General features: G+C 41.1%; 1 protein-coding gene and 1 long non-coding RNA gene across 2 annotated transcripts; one reads left to right on the top strand and one right to left on the bottom strand.

The window, feature by feature from the left end:
• Window positions 1–6,585: 6,585 nt before the first annotated feature.
• Window positions 6,586–14,340, top strand: LOC307013477 (uncharacterized protein; the record flags this gene model as incomplete). Its single annotated transcript, XM_079640875.1, has 3 exons — window positions 6,586–7,157; window positions 12,448–12,658; window positions 14,256–14,340. The coding sequence occupies exons 1-3, from the start codon at window positions 6,965–6,967 to the stop codon at window positions 14,338–14,340; spliced, it is 489 nt and encodes a 162-aa protein (XP_079497001.1). The 5' UTR covers window positions 6,586–6,964.
• Window positions 14,341–15,092: 752 nt separating this feature from the next.
• On the bottom strand, window positions 15,093–16,973 carry LOC307013559. Its single transcript, XR_013800982.1, has 3 exons — window positions 16,775–16,973; window positions 15,849–15,921; window positions 15,093–15,458 (listed from the first exon to the last, which is right to left on the bottom strand). It is a non-coding gene; the product is annotated as an uncharacterized lncRNA (long non-coding RNA).
• Window positions 16,974–21,475: the final 4,502 nt, after the last annotated feature.

The following is a 21,475-nucleotide window of genomic DNA, read 5'->3' as shown; positions in this document are numbered from 1 at the left end:
ACAGTGCATTGTGTGAAATACAACTGTGATTTTTATTAAATTAGTTAGTTTTTAAGGAAGGCCAGAGCTTCAGCTGTGTCAAATAGATTGTTCCCTTTAGTTAACGTTTTTTAAAAGAACATTATATTCCGATTTGATCATGTCCCCTTTATTGTATTACGGAGAGCAATGTGAGCGTCCATTCCCATTGGATAAAGCAGGATTTTACATCCGGAAGTAAGTATCCTCTTTACTGTCGATTGATTTTACAGTGATATCTGCACTACTCATCAACTCAAAAACACCAGATTATCCTTGTTGATTACACATCATTGATTGGTTTAAATTGTGTACAATGCTTTTGTAATTTTCCCCTTCGATTCGGAGAAACAAATATTTGTTCAGTTTAGGATGGCCGAAGACACTACACTACCCAGAATCCTCAGCTATCGTTCTGCTTTGCATCAAGCTCTGTGATTGGTTGACCTCCAACTGCATTCCATATGAAAAAAAACGTTTCGTAAAAGATAAAATCATACTTTATTCAGCAGTGCTTGCTTTACTCTTTGAAAGTCATCACATGAATGGATTGTAATAAATGGTTTGGGTGCATTAAATATTACACATCTGTCGTAGTTCTTTATTTATCTACAGAGATCGGGCTCAGAATAGACCGGAAACTATTCTTTTACCACTCTGTTTGAATTTCACAATAAAGTTAGTAGTAATAATTTGTTTTGATATTATTGTTTTTTATTAACTACTAGACCGCTGGGTCATGTTAAGACCATCTTTTCTGTGTTGCTGTGGGTTTTTTCCATCGTTTTTGTGTTATAAATATCAAAACAATAACAGAATATATCTGTCGTAAACTAAACCAGAAACAGCAGTATATTTTATTTTGTTAACACTGTAAACTTGACAGATTTTGAACCCGCACCTCCTTCTTCTTCTTCTTTCGTGTAACGTCAGAGGTCCAACTCGGGCGGTGGCCGTGTCTCAATTCAGGGGTTGCATCCTTCGGGGTACGCAGCCTACGCGGTCGACGCAGGATGCGGCCGACGAGACCGCGTAGGCTGGTCTCGTCGATGTATATCGTTAAACTGTTGTGTTTGTTAGTGTTTTATGCTGTTGTGTGTTTTTTGCTGTTATGTTATATATGTTGTATATATTATATATAATATGTCGTTAATAAAAAATAGAAGTCTTTTTTTTCAGTTGATTACATTATTTATTGCTGTGATAAACATGTATTTGTCCACAATTTTCTCCAGTATGGAAAACAGTCGGTCCATCCTCTCCCTATTCTCTTGGGCTCTCCTCTCCTCTGCCTCTCTCTGGTACCTCATATCCTCTTTTATGAGTTCCAGTAGCTCATCTCTCCCTTTCCTCTTTCTCCCCTGTGATGGCCCTGGCTGGCTATTTGCATCCGCCTCCTGCTCCTCCACTTCCTGGTCGCCCACTGCTGCACTTGGCTGTTTTGTGTCTTCTGGGATGGAGGGAATGAAGACAGGAGGTGTGATGGAGGGCCTCTGTCCCAATACCTCATCCATTTGGACAAACCACGGCCAAGAAGCAGCGGTGGATTTCCCACTGACTCTCTCCTGACCCTGGGTACTTGCAATCCTAAGGCAGAGTAAAACAATCATGGCAGTAAAATAACAACAGCAGCTAAACTAATATCGGCAAATGTGTTTATTAATGTCACGCACACACACACACACACACACACACACACACACACACACACACACACACACACACACACACACACACACACACACACACACACACACACACACACACACACACACACACACACACACACACACACGCACTCACACACACACACACACACACACACACACACACACACACACACACACACACACACACACAAAATCTGGAAAACTGACACTGCAAGACACATACAAATAATGAATAAAACATTTACTTAATGCTCAAAAAGATTAATTCTTAACAATAATAGTGTTCTAATCTTAACAGCTGTGATCATAACAGTTTATATTCTCCTTCTTCCCCTAAACCTGCCCAGATGATGTCCCACTGACCCCAGGTCAGCACCTCCAGGTCCAGCAGCACTGTGACCCCCCGCTCTGCTTTAATACACAATTAAACATTTTCTATGATCTATTTTTTGTATTAATAAAATTAAACTGAAGACAGTTGAATGACCTAGAGATACCCTATTATTCCACTGCTTATGTACACATGTTGTAAATGATGGTTATAAAACCTCAGTAAATGAAATGAACAATGTGTTTAACAATAACTATTTAATTTTGTATTTCCATCTTATCACAAAGTAGAGGTAAGAATATATCCATCCTAAACACTTGGAACACGGTAATAAAGAGATACAAAATAGGAAAACAGACAAAGATTTTGAGATGGATAACAAATGATAATAAATTCCAGCCGGGAAAAGAAGATGCAGGTTTTAAACGATGGGCCCGAGGGGGCATCACAGCAATATGTAGGATGGTGGAAAAAGGGGAAATGCAGAGTTTTCAATATCTAAGAGATAAGTTCGATCTGGAAAGGGGTGACCATTTTAGATACTTACAGGTGAGAAACTATTATATAAAAGAAATAAAAATGGATAAAAACACTAAACAAAATGGGGTAATTAAGGTAATGATTGAAGCATATGAAGGGAAGAAAGGCAGGGTGATTTCAGCTCTATATCAAGCTCTGTTGGAGAGTAGGGGGAATTCAACTCTATATATAAAAGAAAAGTGGGAGAAAGAACTCGGGATTGATATGACAGAGGAAGAATGGTATAATGTATGTAGAGTGCAGCATTCAACTACTGGGTCAAGGGTATGGAGGGAATTTGGGTGGAAAAACATAATCAGATACTTCATAACCCCAAAGATAAAAGGGAGGTATGCCCCGGAACAGAACACATGTTGGAGGCAATGCGGGGCGAGGTGGGGGCAGACCACACACACATTTTTTTTAAATGCCAAAAGATGAAGGGATACTGGGAGGAAGTATGGGGAGTATTGAAGGGGATATTAGGTTATGAGGTTCCTAAGACCGGCCTGATGTTATACTTGGGGAATCTGGTGCAGGAAAACACACAGGGTGGGGACAGATACCTGATTAAGGTGCTGCTGGCTGCAAGCAAGAAAACAATTACCAGAGCATGGTACAAAGCAGATCCACCTACAAAGGAGCAATGGCTGGGAGTAGTACAGGAAATATTTGATATGGAGAGATTCACACACATATTGAGGGTCCAGGAAGGGAAATTTGAGTCCAAATGGGAAAAATGGGTTGAATATAAAAGAAAAATGAACGACACCACAAATTGAGAATTGGAACCAGACCATGATGTTGCATTAAAATAGGATAGAAAGCTTCCATGTCACTGTTTGCTTGTTTTTATTATTATTTGTATTTTCTTTTTTCTTCTTCAATGGGTTTCTAATTCAAGTGTATACTGAACTATATGTGGTTTTGTATGATTATAAAAATGTCAATAAAAAGTTAAGTGAAAAAAAAAAGAATATATCCATCCTCTCTCTGCAGTTTCATGTCTTCTATTATTATAACTTTCATCATTGAGACAGTGGAAATCAATCATGTACTTTAACATCACCAGCAGTAACACAAATATCAGCAAAAGTGTGTTTATCAAGTTGTTTATTTGTATTGTATGTGCAGCAAGTATATAGAAGCAGCTGTTTGGGGAATCAGACAGACTCAAGCTATAATCGTTAAATATCTATTAAAAGAAAAGACACATACAAAATCAAATAATAATAATAATAACAATAATAATAATAATAATAAGAAGAAGAATTTAATTGGTCAATTTAAACGGTAAGTAACGTTATTATGTCAGGTGCACCGTGCGCGTGACCTGTGCCGCTGCACGTTCGTCATCTGCCAGGTGCTTACACAGCAGTCAATGATGGAACTCAGAAAATGGTTAAAACAACCAGCCCTCATCGCCAGCAGTTAATATAACAGTTCAGATCATGGGGTCGGGGACATTACGTTACCCGCGGCCACTGTCGTGGCCACTAACGCCCGACTCGCCGGCTTTGCCCGCCTCGCCCACAGAGGCGGAGCAGCCGCAGCCGTCTTCGTTGCCCCAAACATCGCCACACCTCAGCGGCCCGTAAGTGCCAGAGGACCTCGGCAAAACAGAGCCTGCCCAGGGATATTTAAAAAAGTACCCAACTCGCCTGTACAGTGGGGTAAGACGCTCATTTTGCAGCTCATGGTTTCAAAACAGAGATTGGCTGGAATATTCATGTAAAAAAGATGCCATCTTCTGCTATGCATGTAGACATTTCGGTTCAAGTAAGTCAGATGCCTTCACCACAACTGGCTACAACAACTGGCGCCATGCTCTTGCACGTGATAAGTGGCTGGGAAGGCATGAATCAAGCAAAGAGCACATAGATCCATAGATCTCTTCATGTTGCTCTCAAAGTTCACCAGATTGATGCTTTTAACTTCAATATTTAAAAAAAAAACCTCCCAGGGGAGCATGCCCCCAGACCCCCTTAGAGGAGGTGAGGACCCCCCTAGAGGGTGTTAGGTCCACTCCACACTTATAAAAATAGCACTTTACCACTGCACCCTCTCTAATCTCAGATGCACCCTGACTCATTTTGTTCTGGAGCCGGGCCTGTCTGAAACTAAGACACAAATCTGTAGGAAGGCAGTAAGCAGAGGTCTGGGTGGAGGATGTTCCTGATTGGCGTTTTGCTTTCTTCAGCACCACGGGGTGTCCAGGTGGATGGCATCTCTGTCCTGATGATCCGCTGGGGTTAGGGGTCCTTCTCCAGCAGATCCATTTCTCCAGCACCACGGGGGGTCCAGGTGGATGGCATCTCTGTCCTGATGATCCGCTGGGGTTAGGGGTCCTTCTCCAGCAGATCCATTTCTCCAGAAGTTTCCTAATTACAGAGAAAAACAAGACAAAAAGAAAAAAGTGAATTAATCATATTAAACACAGGGTTGCAAAAGTATTCTTGCAAAATGTAACTAAGCATTTCAGACTAACAATCCCTCAAGGATCATTTTAAATGATGTACTGTTCTGGTTTTTAAAAAACTAAAGAGATGCAATGACAGTCACAGCTTGCATCCCTTTGACAGCACTGCACAAACTAACATTAAGCTGAAGGCTGCTGTCTATTTTTGATTGTCTTATTATTATGGGATTAGGATAAATGAAATACACTTTAACCTAAATAAAAGATGATCAAATCTGGTGGAAATATTTAAAATAGGCTTTCTTTTAGCCCTACCTCAAAGCAGCATGAGCTGAATACAAAGGTTGTAATGTTGTCCCAAAGTTTAATAAACAGTAAACCATTGCAACATGTCAGACAAATAAATACAGCTAACAGCAGCCACCCGTTAGGGTAGCATTTTATAAATCCCACCGTACTGTAGGCTATACCAAGGGACCAATCTGTCTAAATAAAGGTTTGAATACCAGTCTAAATGTTTTCACTTTGGTCTATTTATGTAATATAAAGTATAACTTATCTATAACAGAGCCAAGATCTCTGTATGACTTTAGTGAACTTCTGAATTGAATTAAAAATAAGTGTAAACAACAGTGCAGTACGTCCAGCTAGCTATAGTTAGCGTCACATATTTATCCGTATTATTTAAAGAAAATGTACGTTTTAATGCCCCTTGGGTTTGACGTGTGTGACGTTACTTTAAATTAACTAAGTTAAAACCCAATACTCACATTTATTAGTGATTCCTCCGCTTGCTGTTGCTTTTAAATCCACTCTCAAAGGAAACTGGCTTCCAAGCCAATATTTCAAGGAATCACTTGACGTTCATTTTGCCGCCGAAGGACTGTTCCAATCTCCAGCATACTTGGAATTCCACCGAGGTCGCGTCCTTGGTTTGGGGGTAATTTCGAGGCTGCACATGGGTAGACTTCGCGTCCTTTAAATCCCCACAATGCTTTGCGCACGGACCAATTTCCCCAAATCTGTGGAGGAAAATGTAAGGCGGGGCCTCTCATATGACGCACACCTGCACACTTGCTAGCCTGTTCCACTCTTCGTTTTCCGATTGCCAGGAAGGATTCTTGCCTAGCTTCTGAAGGAAGTGACTCGGAAGACATGTGCTACCAAGCAAGTATCCTCGCGATTGAGAAACGGCCACGGCCTCGGTGTCGTGTAGCCATGCCCGCATCTCTGGTCCTAAGTCGAAGAGTCTGGCTTCCGAGGGAGGTCTATATAAAGGGCACCTCCTACTGGTTAAAGCACGTTATTACACGTTTAGAGTAATTGCAATGCAGGTAGATTGCGTTGCTTTTTAATGACTGTTTTAAAATGCCTTTTTCTTAATGTCTTTCATTTTTGTAAAGCACTTTTGAATGTGTTATATTTGAGTACATACAAAATAGTGGGAACCAAGTATAATATATAAAAGTATTACTACATAATTATTATTATAATTATTATTACTTAATACTTAGTACTGTACCAGGAAGGCCATTCTTAAGTATTTGAGTGAAACAGGATTGATTGGAAGAATTTAAAACAACGTAAACAACACAATGGATTGGATGTTACGGTGATACACTCTCTTGTACAGTAGGTGGCGGTATGCACCTTAAAGCTGTTTGCAATCCGCCAAAAACCGAGAGAAGAAGAAGAAGAAGAACAAGAGCAACAACAACAAGAACAAGAACCTTGATCCATGTGGCGTCTCGTCGCTACGGTTCTCTCTCTCTGTGTGTTCCTGAGAAAGTGTGTGTGAGCTCCAGCACTACTGATCCATCATCTGTGTGTCTGGATAAACCTCTGAATGGACTGTGCTCTCTTTTCTGGAGCGTTTACCTCGGACTATAGGAGCTAGCTTAGCATGCTAGCTGGAAACACGTTAGCAACACTAGTCAGATTGAGAGTTTGACGGAGAGAGAAACGGTGTGTTTAACGGAGTCTGCAGGAAAAGGTGATCTAGGAAACATGAGTAAAGTCCAAATGCTGCTGTCGGTGAAGAAGCAGCGACTCACTGCTGCTAATGAAGAGATATTTGCTCTGTTTGAACAAACAATAGCAGAGCTCGAGGAGGAGCTGTCTCTTTCCAAAGAGGAGAACAAGAGACTCCAGAAGCTACTGGACGCTGTTTTACAGCCTCAGCTTCGGATCCACAGAGCAGGTCTGTTCCCTTTACCCTTAATTAACACTTTACACTCTTCAGTAGCACTTTATTATCACATGAATAACACTTTAGACCCTTTATCAGCACTTGCTGCAGGTAGTACATCCTGAAGTAAAAGTACAAACACCACACTGAAAATACTCCATTACAAATTAAATTACTGCATTCATATCGTAAATAAAAGTATTTTTAGTATTATTAGACACATGTACTTTATTATAATAATTAAAATGTATTACGGAAGAGCAAACCTACCAAAAATAAATATATTTATAAAAAAACATACATTGAATAATATGCCTTTTTTAATGTACTGATTTAAATATGACCCATGCATGTGGGCACTAGTTGGTTAAATGTGACATACATTGATACTTTAGTTTTAATGTGCTTCTTTATTCACCTTTTCTTTTTAAATGTGAAAAAGCAAATAAAAACAAATTATTTGGATTAATTGAAATTGCGGGAGAATAATTCATAAAAAAGTCAATTAATAAATATTAGGGATGCTCTGATCGATCGGCCACAGATCGATATCGGCCGATACTCACTCTCTAGCGATCGATCGGGCTCTCTAAAAATGCTGATCGCGAGAGCCGATCGCATGACGTAAAATACATGGTGTGTGTGTGTGTGTGTGTGTGTGTGTGTGTGTGTGTGTGTGTGTGTGTGTGTGTGTGTGTGTGTGTGTGTGTGTGTGTGTGTGTGTGTGTGTGTGTGTGTGTGTGTGTGTGTGTGTGTGTGTGTGTGTGTGTGTGTGTGTGTGTGTGTGTGTGTGTGTGTGTGTGTGTGTGCTACCTGCATAAAGTCAAGTGCTCGGCGCAGTTGTGGCGAAATGTCGCTCCTCTGTTTTCATTTAAACAGCTCCTTATATCCGTTAGCACAGCTAGCTAGCACCAGATGCTAACAACAACAATACACGTAAGGTCTCTCTCTCGGTCGCTCGGGCCACACATACACACATCCTCCCGGTCCTCCCGATGGCCAGTCGGTGCCTGCCGGTGAGCGTGGAAGTGTGGTCTGCCACAAGTGGGCAGCAGGAGCGGGGCTGTCAGCATCAGCTTGTAGATGGTATTTTAAACTGGATGCGCTCTGAAACTACAGGGCGGCCGAGGACAAAAAATACACATGCGTTAATCGCGTTAAAATAATTAGTGCCGTTCATATTTTTTTTGCGTTAACTTGACATCCCTAAAGTTAATCAATCCATCATCAATCAATTATTGCCAACATGTATTTATAATATATTATATATATATATATATATATATATTTTTTTTGAGAGAGATATACACTAGTTTTAGACGCAGTCAAACGTTTGGACACATCTTCTCTTTCAACGTTTTTTATTTATTTAAATTGGTTCTACTTTCTAGATTTATACTGAAGACATCAAAACTATAAAAGAACACATTAAAGGTGGGGTAGGTAATTTTGGAGAAACCAGCTCGAGGGCACTAGAATTTGAAAATACACAACCGGAAAAATCTGCCACTTCCTTACAGAGCCCCTCCTCCAGCACACACGAACGCGCACATTCAGGGCCGCCCCTTGTGAGATGAGGCCCCCCCCCCCCCCCCAACAGAAAGGAGTGAAACATTTTTTTTTGGAAACAAAGTTGGCTACTTTTCAAATATAATTCCTGTTTATTATTATTATCAACAGTTACTTTTTTATGCAGTGAGGTAAATGGTAAATATGCATGTATGTCGTTCAGTATGCGTTTACAGGTGAATACGTCTGCATTTCCTGCCAAATACTAGCCTCAAAAATATTAAAATATAATTAATGCAAATAAACTACTTCTACTAATAATCATAATCAATTTAATAATATAAATACTATATTATATTATTATAATATAGTTGTAATATAGTCAAGACAAAACATGCTTATGACATGCTCAAAAACTGATATTTCTTAAATCTGTATTCAAATGTAGTTCCCTCTGTCAGCAATGTTTCAACTACTACATTTCTATCAGTATTTCTCTGTGTTGTGGTTGACATGATGATGACTGTTAGGAGTTAAGGGCAGAGGCTGAGCATCTCCGTCAGTCCGTCCGTCCGACTCAGGACGGACAACTTCTCACTTCAAAAAAGAAGAAGAAATCTAGATCGCAAAATAATTAAACAAGCGAGTGCCTGTTTTTCCTGGCCAAGGAGAGGTTCATTGAACACAACACGAGCGTAACGTGTCTTCACCATAGGTCTTCACGTGGTTATGTCTCGTCTGGAAGGTGTAACGGAGAGCATCGGAACGCTGCTCCAGCTCTTCAAATATTGCAGTACCCATAAGGAGCCGTACACATGCCGCAGTGTTTGCGTGGCTGTGTCTTGTAAGCACAGTGGCGATCTGTTGTTGTTAGCATCTGGTTAGCTAGCTATGCTAACGAATCTAAAGAGCTTTTCTACAACCAGGTGGAAGAGAGCTCTCTCCTGAGAGGCTCAAATAACCTCAGCTCAGTGAGGTTAAGGCACACCTTGATATGATCATTATAGTTATTAATGAGACATTAGAGACTCAATTATTAACAGGTATAAAATACTATATGACTGTAACAAAAAAAAGTTGTTAAAAATAACAAGAATAGAGTTTGAAAGCGGAGTGATTTGTAAAATATCCCAAATGAAAAATCTGTCATTGTCAAATGGTATATTACGCTGTTTTTGTTCTGCTTCGAATAGTTCTCTCTTTTTTCACCATAGCTGTGTTTGCATCACTGCAACTAGACAGACAGTTTATCACTCTTCCTCCTGTACATTAGCAGATAAAAGGCATAACAGACTTGAATGAATGTTAAATAAAGAATGCTGGAAATAACTGCATCTCCATTAGCCTATATGCTCTGCAGAGACTGCCTTCTTCATGTCGTGAATTGCAGCTGATGTTTTAATATGGCAATTGGCAATTTGACTTACACAACATTCGCAAGTTGTACATTTGACTCATACAATAACCCACCTTCGAGTGATGCTGTAGTTTCTTCATGTTTTGTTTTGTTTCCCTCTTGCTTACGCCGGACTGAAACTGTCTTTTCACCGTCATCTCTTCACCTGCACTAGTGGCCGTATCCAAGCCGTGATTGGTCAGATGTCGATTCAATGCAACGGTGTCGGGTTACAGACGTGCTCCCCTTGTCACCTCTCTCTCACTCTTGCCGGGGGGTGCGCGGAGAACTGAGCGGAGAACTGTGCACAGGAGCTGAGGCCCTCTGGGCGGGGTCCCCTGTGCAAGGCGGGGCCCCATGCAGCCTGCGTGATTGGCCTGTAGGGAGGGGCGGCCCTGCGCACATGACCAATGAAGGCACGAGATAAGTTTGTGCACAGATGGAAGGCTGACAGGCAGGTAGGCCATCCAGTTACTTTAGCCGGCTCAGATGATTGGTCGTGCTTTTTACAGCGCCACGGCTTCCACAGATGACATTTTTTTATGGATTTTTTGTCAAAGCACTTCAGATATTCATTGCTATCGGGCTGTTAAGAGCATTCCATGGAATATAACAAAAAGTGTATCTCGAGCCGGTTTCTCAAACTTACCGACCCCACCTTTAACTAGAATTATCTAGTTAACAAAAAAGTGTTAACAAATCCAGAATATGATTTATATTTTGCTGGCTACTGCAGAATGCTGTGGTAGCCATGCTGGTTAAGGGTGCCTTGAACTCTGAATAAATCACCATCAGTGACACCAGCAAAGCCCCCCCCCTCCACCACCATCTCACCCCCTCCTCCATGCTTCACGGTAGGAACCACTCATGCAGAAACCTTCCGCTCCCCTTTTCTGCATCTCACAAAGACACGGACGTTGGAAACTAAAAATCTCTCATTTGGACCCATCAGATTTCCACTGTCTAATGTCAAATCCTTGTGTTTCTTGGCCCAAACAATTATAACAATTCTCTTCTTCTTGTTGTTTATCCTGAGTAGTTGATCTTTGCAGCAATTGGACCTTGAAGGCCTGATTCACGCAGTCTCCTCTGAACAGTGGATGTTGAGATTGTCTGCTACTTGAGCTCTGTGATCATTTATGTGGGCTCTAATCTGAGGTGCTTTAATTTGCGGTTTCTGAGGCTGGTAACTCTGATGTGTTTATCCTCTGCAGCAGAGGTAACTCTTCCTCTTCCTTTCCCGGGGGGGTCGTCATGAGAACCAGTCTCATCATAGCGTTCCATGGTTTTTGCGACTGCACTTGAGGATACATTCAACGTTCTTGACATTTTCCGGATCGACTGGCCTTCATTTCTTAAAGTGATGATGGACGGTCGTTTCTCTTTACTGAGTTGAGTGGTTCTTGCTATAATATGGATTACAACAGCAGTCATATAGGGCTTTCCACTGTGCACTAACTCTACCTCTGCACAACACAACTGATGGTCTCAAACACATTCAGAAGGCAAGTCATTCCACACATTGACTCTTGACAAGGAACACCTGTTAATAGAAAACCATTCCAGGTGACGACCTCATGAAGCTGACTGAGAGAAGCCAAGAGTGTGCAAAGCTGTCATCAAGGCAAAAGGGGCTACTTTGAAGAATCTAAAAATAAAAATCATATTCTTGATTTTTTAACACTTTTTTGTTAACTAGATAATTCCATATGTGTTCTTTCATAGTTTTGATGTCTTCAGTGTTAATCTACAAAGTAGAAACAAATTAAAATATACAAAAAACATTGAATGAGAAGGTGTCCAGACTTTTGACTGGTACTGTATATAAAAAACACATATGTGAACATTTAGCAGGTTCCCTCATCTATAATCATTTATACAAGCGCAACTTTGAACATGTGCAGAAGTAAAATGCAATATACAAAATAATCAAGAAACAACATAAATTAAACACTGACAGGGAACATTTTACCGCACCATCATTACTGTTACATAGGAAGGTGCCGTCAAATGTTCTGTTAATACTTGCATGATTTTACTTAAAGAAGGTTTGAATGCAGGATTTTAATTTGTAACAGAGTATTTTCATTCTATACTGTAGGCGTAGTGTATCTGTGAACGATCCCAAATACAATTAATTGTTCACATTGCGGCTAGTGCTACGCCAGAAGAAAAAACCCTTTTACATTTTGAACTGGAGTGGAAAGGGGCTGGGCTACATGAGGTGACTTGAGCCAACACAAATACACAATAGGTGGGACTAAGAAAGATAATGTGAAAATATAAAAACAAAGGCATTAATTAGGGCTGCAAAATGTCTCCCATTGTAATGGTGATGAGATTTTTAAATGCTAACCCTTAACAGTTTGTTCTGACTGTGTTTCCTGTTTCCTGCAGACGTCCAGCAGCTGGTGGTGGTTAAAGAAGAGCTTCTCCCTGACCAGCAGGAGTGGAGCACCAGTCTGGACCAGGAGGACCCAGAGACCCCCCCACACATTAAGCAGGAACAGGAAGGAGAGCAGCTTCAGGAGCTGGAGGAGGCTGATATCACCAAGTCCACTTTCACTCCTGACCCTGTGAAGAGTGAATATGATGAAGAGAAACCTCAGTTCTCTCAGCCTCATCAAAGACAAACTGAACACATGGAAACAGAAGCTGATGGAGATGACTGTCGAGGACCAGAACCAGCCAGGAACTCAGATCCAGAGAGCAGTTCACAACCAAAGACTGAACATGAAACTGAAGACTCTTCTGAACCTGACACTGAAGACAGTGCTGATTGGAAAGAGACCAGAGAACCTGCCTCAGGCTCAAACTCACTGAAAAATAGACATGTATCTGTCAGTGATCCACAACGTAGTGCTGAAAAGAAATCATTCAGCTGTTCAGTCTGTAAGAAAGCTTTTTTACTGAGTGCATATTTAAAGACACACATGAGAGTCCACACAGGAGAGAAACCATTCACCTGTACAGTCTGTAAGAAAGCTTTTCCACAGAGTGGAAATTTAAAGAGGCACATGAGAATCCACACAGGAGAGAAACCATTCAGCTGCTCAGTCTGTAAGAAAGCTTTTGCACAGAGTGGACCTTTAAAGAGACACATGAGAATCCACACAGGAGAGAAACCATTCAGCTGCTCAGTCTGTAAGAAAGCTTTTTCACATTGTGGAAGCTTAAATTCACACATGAGAATCCACACAGGAGAGATACCACACAGCTGCTCAGTCTGTAAGAAAGCTTTTTCACGGAGTGGACATTTAAAGAGACACATGAGAACCCACACAGGAGAGAAACCACACAGCTGCTCAGTCTGTAAGAAAGCTTTTTCACGGAGTGGAAGTTTAAAGGACCACATGATAATCCACACAGGAGAGATACCACACAGCTGCTCAGTCTGTAAGAAAGCTTTTTCACGGAGTGGAGATTTAAAGTCACACATGAGAGTCCACACAGGAGAGAAACCACACAGCTGCTCAGTCTGTAAGAAAGCTTTTTCACATAGTCTAAGTTTAAAGGACCACATGATAATCCACACAGGAGAGATACCACACAGCTGCTCAGTCTGTAAGAAAGCTTTTTCAAGGAGTGGAAGTTTAAAGACACACATGAGAATCCACACAGGAGAGAAACCACACAGCTGCTCAGTCTGTAAGAAAGCTTTTTCACATAGTGGAAGTTTAAAGGAACACATGATAATCCACACAGGAGAGATACCATACAGCTGCTCAGTCTGTAAGAAAGGTTTTTCACATAGTGGAAGTTTAAAGACACACATGAGAATCCACACAGGAGAGAAACCACACAGCTGCTCAGTCTGTAAGAAAGCTTTTTCACATAATGTAAGTTTAAAGGAACACATGATAATCCACACAGGAGAGATACCATACAGCTGCTCAGTCTGTAAGAAAGGTTTTTCACGGAGTGGAAGTTTAAAGTCACACATGAGAGTCCACAAAGGAGAGGAAAAATAGATCTGCAAAGCTGGTGACAAAATATTTAAATGGCGTAATCATTTAAAAAGACCAAGTGTGTTGGTAAAGGAATACATTTGTCTATTTTGTATCCTAATGCCGTTATATGTAATACGTTACTCCCTAAGCCTGTTTTCACCCACCTGCAACCAATTCGCTAATAATCACAAATGTTCATTTCTTCGACCCCTTGACTCGACTATTTCTTGTTTAATAATCGTTACATCTCCTCAGGACCAAGTTCCTGTGTCCTGCCTTTGACCTGCTGATCATCTCCTGCTCATTTAAGGTGGACTCACCTTTGCAAGGGACCAGCTAGTCTTAGTGTCTTAATGCTAACGTTTTGTAAAGTGATGCTAGACCAACAACGTGCTGTTGGGTTGTGTGCTCTCTGCAGGACGGTGTCTGTACTCAAAGATTGTTTATGAAATGAGAGCTTCACTCTATTTTTGTTGTCTAAACAACGCCAACAGAGCGAAACGTCGTCTTTCCAGCAGATGGCATACATGTTACATCATGCAGTTCAACTGTCATCCACATATTAGAGATTCAAAACAGCAATGTGTGAGATAAGGCTAGTAATTGACTATTTCAACAGAATGTGAAGAAGTTACAGTCTTGAGGCCATGTCCAATATGTTTGTGTTTTGTTTGATTAAATCTACTGAAATGAGCATTCAATGACTCAATTATTCTGAATTACTGTCATTACATCATGGGTTTGCATTGCAATATTAGAACGCATAAAACCCAACTTTATTTCTTCCAAGTTGCGGGTGTTCATTGTTTAGAAGTCCGCTGTGTTTCATCCAAACTTCCACTGCGTGCTACGATAATGCTGAAAGTATCTGTTGTATGCTTTACCTGCTCCAGTAACACAAGTGTAATTCAGTCCATGTCAGGTCCTCAGTGATGAGTCCATGTCAGGTCTTCACTGATGAGTCCATGTCAGATCCTCAGTGAAGAGTCCATGTCAGGTCCTCTGTGACGAGTCCATGTCAGGTCTTCAGTGATGAGTCCATGTCAGGTCCTCTGTGATGAGTCCATGTCAGGTCTTCACTGATGAGTCCATGTCAGGTCCTCTGTGACGAGTCCATGTCAGGTCTTCAGTGAAGAGTCCATGTCAGGTCCTCTGTGACGAGTCCATGTCAGGTCTTCAGTGATGAGTCCATGTCAGGTCCTCAGTGAAGAGTCCATGTCAGGTCCTCAGTGATGTGGACACCGAGGAACCTCAAGCTGCTGACTGTCCACCGTAGTCCCATTGATGGCGATGGGGGCGTGTCCCTCTCTCTGCTGCTTCCTGTAGTCCACAATCAGCTCCTTGGTTTTGATGACGTTGAGATGGAGGTTGTTATCCTGGCACCAAGATGTCAGGTTTTTGACCTACTCTCTGTACACCGTCGGTGATAAGGCCGATGACGGTCGTGTCGTCAGCGAACTTTAGACCATTTACATGTAAAACACAAAGAAAACATGGAATTTTACTTTGCAAAAGCCAAAGTTTACATTAACTGTCAGATGTTTTGTAGGAAAAAAATCACAAATATATATATTTATATATACAATATATTATTGAAAATAGTAATATACATCACAAAAATAAAAACATTAAATAAAATATATTATATATAGCAGAATAGACCGGCAATGAAACATTTCAACAATAGCCAACATTTTCCCAACATTTTGTTCAAAAGATAACAATTATAAACACTAAAGAAATCTACCAGTTATGTGTGTGTGTGTGTGTGTGTGTGTACATGACTGTGTGTGTGTGTTTCTACTCTCTCCATTCAAAGTCAGCGACATTTGTAATTAATGAATACACCTTTATCGAGTGCTGTTTTTAGTCCTTCCTCTCCACTTTAGTCCCCTTGTCCGGATTGATCTTGAATAGGCACCTGTTAAGAAAGAAGTACACTTACATTTAGTGTTTAATTACAAATCCTGTGGATGATACAGCCATTAATTGTCTTTACAGTTATACAGCTTGAAGTCAAAGGGCAATGCTACTCTTCAATGTACTTTTCATGAACTGTTATGATCATATCTGTACATTTAAAGCATTGGTTTGAATAGAGTTTTGTTCTATAAAGTCATCACTATCACACTGGACAGTATCGCAGCAGGTCTGTAAACAGGAGCAAGCGGTCACTTGAAGATCATTTGAATGTGGGTAGCTACAAGGGCCATCTTGAGAGGTGTGTGTGTAACTGGGGCAGATGAGGTGCGTGTCAGTAGCAGAGTGAGCGGTGTAAAAGCATCGTAGTTAACCGAAAGAAGTTTGAATGTGTTTGTTCACTGCAATAATACCAGGTTCCGGTGCCCATCCCATTTCGGTGCAAGAAATAGTTGCGTCTTCCTCGTCGGATTCCATTGTCATCAGGTGCTGACACTCACGCTAAGCTTTTACTTAGTGGTAGAAGTACAATCTTCTAATTAGACTTGTGTGTTTCTCTGTTATAGAGCACACACATACACTAAACCTGCTCCATGGCTGTATTACTGTGCTGTTGTGTTGATGTTAATAAGTTAAGAGGAGCCAAAGCACACCACTGCAAAGGAAAGGGGTACGCTGAATTTACAACCCAAGATAAAACGAGAGCATAATGTTAAACAGAATGCAGCACAATAATCTTTTTATCTTGATTATCTTGTATTGTCAGGAGCACTTATCGTGTGTCAGAAATGTGCACAATCCTCTACTCTGTGGTTTAAGATGGAATTACTTAATAATCACAGTTCAAGTCTTACCTCTGCAAGAACTCCAGGGTAGCTCCCAGTTCTGAGCGATAACTGATGTTGAGGCAGTAATATGCTGCAAACATCAGCATCAGGGCGTCGACAACATTCAGGACACTGCCACTGACGATGGTCTGGTCCTCTGCTATCATGTAGTGTCCAGCTGTGAGGGGAGAACTCCCTGAAGGTGCACAAAGGAAAAAGTCACAAAACATTTATGAATCCAAATAATTTTTAGTGCAGCTTTTGAACCCGCACCTCCTTCTTCTTCTTCTTTCGTGTAACGTCAGAGGTCCAACTCGGGCGGTGGCCGTGTCTCAATTCAGGGGTTGCATCCTTCGGGGTACGCAGCCTACGCGGTCGACGCAGGATGCGGCCGACGAGACCGCGTAGGCTGGTCTCGTCGATGTATATCGTTAAACTGTTGTGTTTGTTAGTGTTTTATGCTGTTGTGTGTTTTTTGCTGTTATGTTATATATGTTGTATATATTATATATAATATGTCGTTAATAAAAAATAGAAGTCTTTTTTTTCAGTTGATTACATTATTTATTGCTGTGATAAACATGTATTTGTCCACAATTTTCTCCTTTATGGAAAACAGTCGGTCCATCCTCTCCCTATTCTCTTGGGCTCTCCTCTCCTCTGCCTCTCTCTGGTACCTCATATCCTCTTTTATGAGTTCCAGTAGCTCATCTCTCCCTTTCCTCTTTCTCCCCTGTGATGGCCCTGGCTGGCTATTTGCATCCGCCTCCTGCTCCTCCACTTCCTGGTCACCCACTGCTGCACTTGGCTGTTTTGTGTCTTCTGGGATGGAGGAAATGAAGACAGGAGGTGTGATGGAGGGCCTCTGTCCCAATACCTCATCCATTTGGACAAACCACGGCCAAGAAGCAGCGGTGGATTTCCCACTGACTCTCTCCTGACCCTGGGTACTTGCAATCCTAAGGCAGAGTAAAACAATCATGGCAGTAAAATAACAACAGCAGCTAAACTAATATCGGCAAATGTGTTTATTAATGTCACGCACACACACACACACACACACACACACACACACACACACACACACACACACACACACACACACACACACACACACACACACACACACACACAAACACACACACACACACACACACACACACACACACACACACACACACACACACACACACACCACACACACACACACACACACACGCACACACACACACACACACACGCACTCACACACACACACACACACACACACACACACACACACACACACACACACACACACACCACACACACACACACACACACACACACAAAATCTGGAAAACTGACACTGCAAGACACATACAAATAATGAATAAAACATTTACTTAATGCTCAAAAAGATTGATTCTTGACAATAATAGTGTTCTAATCTTAATAGCTTTGATCATAACAGTTTATATTCTCCTTCTTCCCCTAAACCTGCCCAGATGATGTCCCACTGACCCCAGGTCAGCACCTCCAGGTCCAGCAGCACTGTGACCCCCCGCTCTGCTTTAACACACAATTAAACATTTTCTATGATCTATTTTTTGTATTAATAAAATTAAACTGAAGACAGTTGAATGACCTAGAGATACCCTATTATTCCACTGCTTATGTACACATGTTGTAAATGATGGTTATAAAACCTCAGTAAATGAAATGAACAATGTGTTTAACAATAACTATTTAATTTTGTATTTCCATCTTATCACAAAGTAGAGGTAAGAATATATCCATCCTAAACACTTGGAACACGGTAATAAAGAGATACAAAATAGGAAAACAGACAAAGATTTTGAGATGGATAACAAATGATAATAAATTCCAGCCGGGAAAAGAAGATGCAGGTTTTAAACGATGGGCCCGAGGGGGCATCACAGCAATATGTAGGATGGTGGAAAAAGGGGAAATGCAGAGTTTTCAATATCTAAGAGATAAGTTCGATCTGGAAAGGGGTGACCATTTTAGATACTTACAGGTGAGAGACTATTATATAAAAGAAATAAAAATGGATAAAAACACTAAACAAAATGGGGTAATTAAGGTAATGATTGAAGCATATGAAGGGAAGAAAGGCAGGGTGATTTCAGCTCTATATCAAGCTCTGTTGGAGAGTAGGGGGAATTCAACTCTATATATAAAAGAAAAGTGGGAGAAAGAACTCGGGATTGATATGACAGAGGAAGAATGGTATAATGTATGTAGAGTGCAGCATTCAACTACTGGGTCAAGGGTATGGAGGGAATTTGGGTGGAAAAACATAATCAGATACTTCATAACCCCAAAGATAAAAGGGAGGTATGCCCCGGAACACAACGCATGTTGGAGGCAATGCGGCGAGGTGGGGGCAGACCACACACACATTTTTTTTAAATGCCAAAAGATGAAGGGATACTGGGAGGAAGTATGGGGAGTATTGAAGGGGATATTAGGTTATGAGGTTCCTAAGACCGGCCTTATGTTATACTTGGGGAATCTGGTGCAGGAAAACACACAGGGTGGGGACAGATACCTGATTAAGGTGCTGCTGGCTGCAAGCAAGAAAACAATTACCAGAGCATGGTACAAAGCAGATCCACCTACAAAGGAGCAATGGCTGGGAGTAGTACAGGAAATATTTGATATGGAGAGATTCACACACATATTGAGGGTCCAGGAAGGGAAATTTGAGTCCAAATGGGAAAAATGGGTTGAATATAAAAGAAAAATGAACGACACCACAAATTGAGAATTGGAACCAGACCATGATGTTGCATTAAAATAGGATAGAAAGCTTCCATGTCACTGTTTGCTTGTTTTTATTATTATTTGTATTTTCTTTTTTCTTCTTCAATGGGTTTCTAATTCAAGTGTATACTGAACTATATGTGGTTTTGTATGATTATAAAAATGTCAATAAAAAGTTAAGTGAAAAAAAAAAGAATATATCCATCCTCTCTCTGCAGTTTCATGTCTTCTATTATTATAACTTTCATCATTGAGACAGTGGAAATCAATCATGTACTTTAACATCACCAGCAGTAACACAAATATCAGCAAAAGTGTGTTTATCAAGTTGTTTATTTGTATTGTATGTGCAGCAAGTATATAGAAGCAGCTGTTTGGGGAATCAGACAGACTCAAGCTATAATCGTTAAATATCTATTAAAAGAAAAGACACATACAAAATCAAATAATAATAATAATAACAATAATAATAATAATAATAATAATAATAAGAATTTATTTGGTCAATTTAAACGGTAAGTAACGTTATTATGTCAGGTGCACCGTGCGCGTGACCTGTGCCGCTGCACGTTCGTCATCTGCAAGGTGCTTACACAGCAGTCAATGATGGAACTCAGAAAATGGTTAAAACAACCAGCCCTCATCGCCAGCAGTTAATATAACAGTTCAGATCATGGGGTCGGGGACATTACGTTACCCGCGGCCACTGTCGTGGCCACTAACGCCCGACTCGCCGGCTTTTCCCGCCTCGCCCACAGAGGCGGAGCAGCCGCAGCCGTCTTCGTTGCCCCAAACATCGCCACACCTCGGCGGCCCGTAAGTGCCAGAGGACCTCGGCAAAACAGAGCCTGCCCAGGGATATTTAAAAAAGTACCCAACTCGCCTGTACAGTGGGGTAAGACGCTCATTTTGCAGCTCATGGTTTCAAAACAGAGATTGGCTGGAATATTCATGTAAAAAAGATGCCATCTTCTGCTATGCATGTAGACATTTCGGTTCAAGTAAGTCAGATGCCTTCACCACAACTGGCTACAACAACTGGCGCCATGCTCTTGCACGTGATAAGTGGCTGGGAAGGCATGAATCAAGCAAAGAGCACATAGATCCATAGATCTCTTCATGTTGCTCTCAAAGTTCACCAGATTGATGCTTTTAACTTCAATATTTAAAAATAAACCTTCCCAGGGGAGCATGCCCCCAGACCCCCTTAGAGGAGGTGAGGACCCCCCTAGAGGGTGTTAGGTCCACTCCACACTTATAAAAATAGCACTTTACCACTGCACCCTCTCTAATCTCAGATGCACCCTGACTCATTTTGTTCTGGAGCCGGGCCTGTCTGAAACTAAGACACAAGTCTGTAGGAAGGCAGTAAGCAGAGGTCTGGGTGGAGGATGTTCCTGATTGGCGTTTTGCTTTCTTCAGCACCACGGGGTGTCCAGGTGGATGGCATCTCTGTCCTGATGATCCGCTGGGGTTAGGGGTCCTTCTCCAGCAGATCCATTTCTCCAGCACCACGGGGGGTCCAGGTGGATGGCAGCTCTGTCCTGATGATCCGCTGTGCACTTTTCAGATTAGGGGTCTTTCTCCAGCAGATCCATTTCTCCAGAAGTTTCCTAATTACAGAGAAAAACAAGACAAAAAGAAAAAAGTGAATTAATCATATTAAACACAGGGTTGCAAAAGTATTATTGCAAAATGTAACTAAGCATTTCAGACTAACAATCCCTCAAGGATAATTTTAAATGATGTACTGTTTTGGTTTTTAAAAAACTAAAGAGATGCAATGACAGTCACAGCTTGCATCCCTTTGACAGCACTGCACAAACTAACATTAAGCTGAAGGCTGCTGTCTATTTTTGATTGTCTTATTATTATGGGATTGGGATAAATTAAATACACTTTAACCTAAATAAAAGATGATCAAATCTGGTGGAAATATTTAAAATAGGCTTTCTTTTA

Source organism: Notothenia rossii (assembly GCF_949606895.1).
Source record: "Notothenia rossii genome assembly, chromosome: 7".
NCBI classification, from domain to species: domain Eukaryota; kingdom Metazoa; phylum Chordata; class Actinopteri; order Perciformes; family Nototheniidae; genus Notothenia; species Notothenia rossii.
The sequence above is the reverse complement of the archived record's forward strand: the minus strand, read 5'-3'. Positions and strand labels throughout refer to the sequence as shown.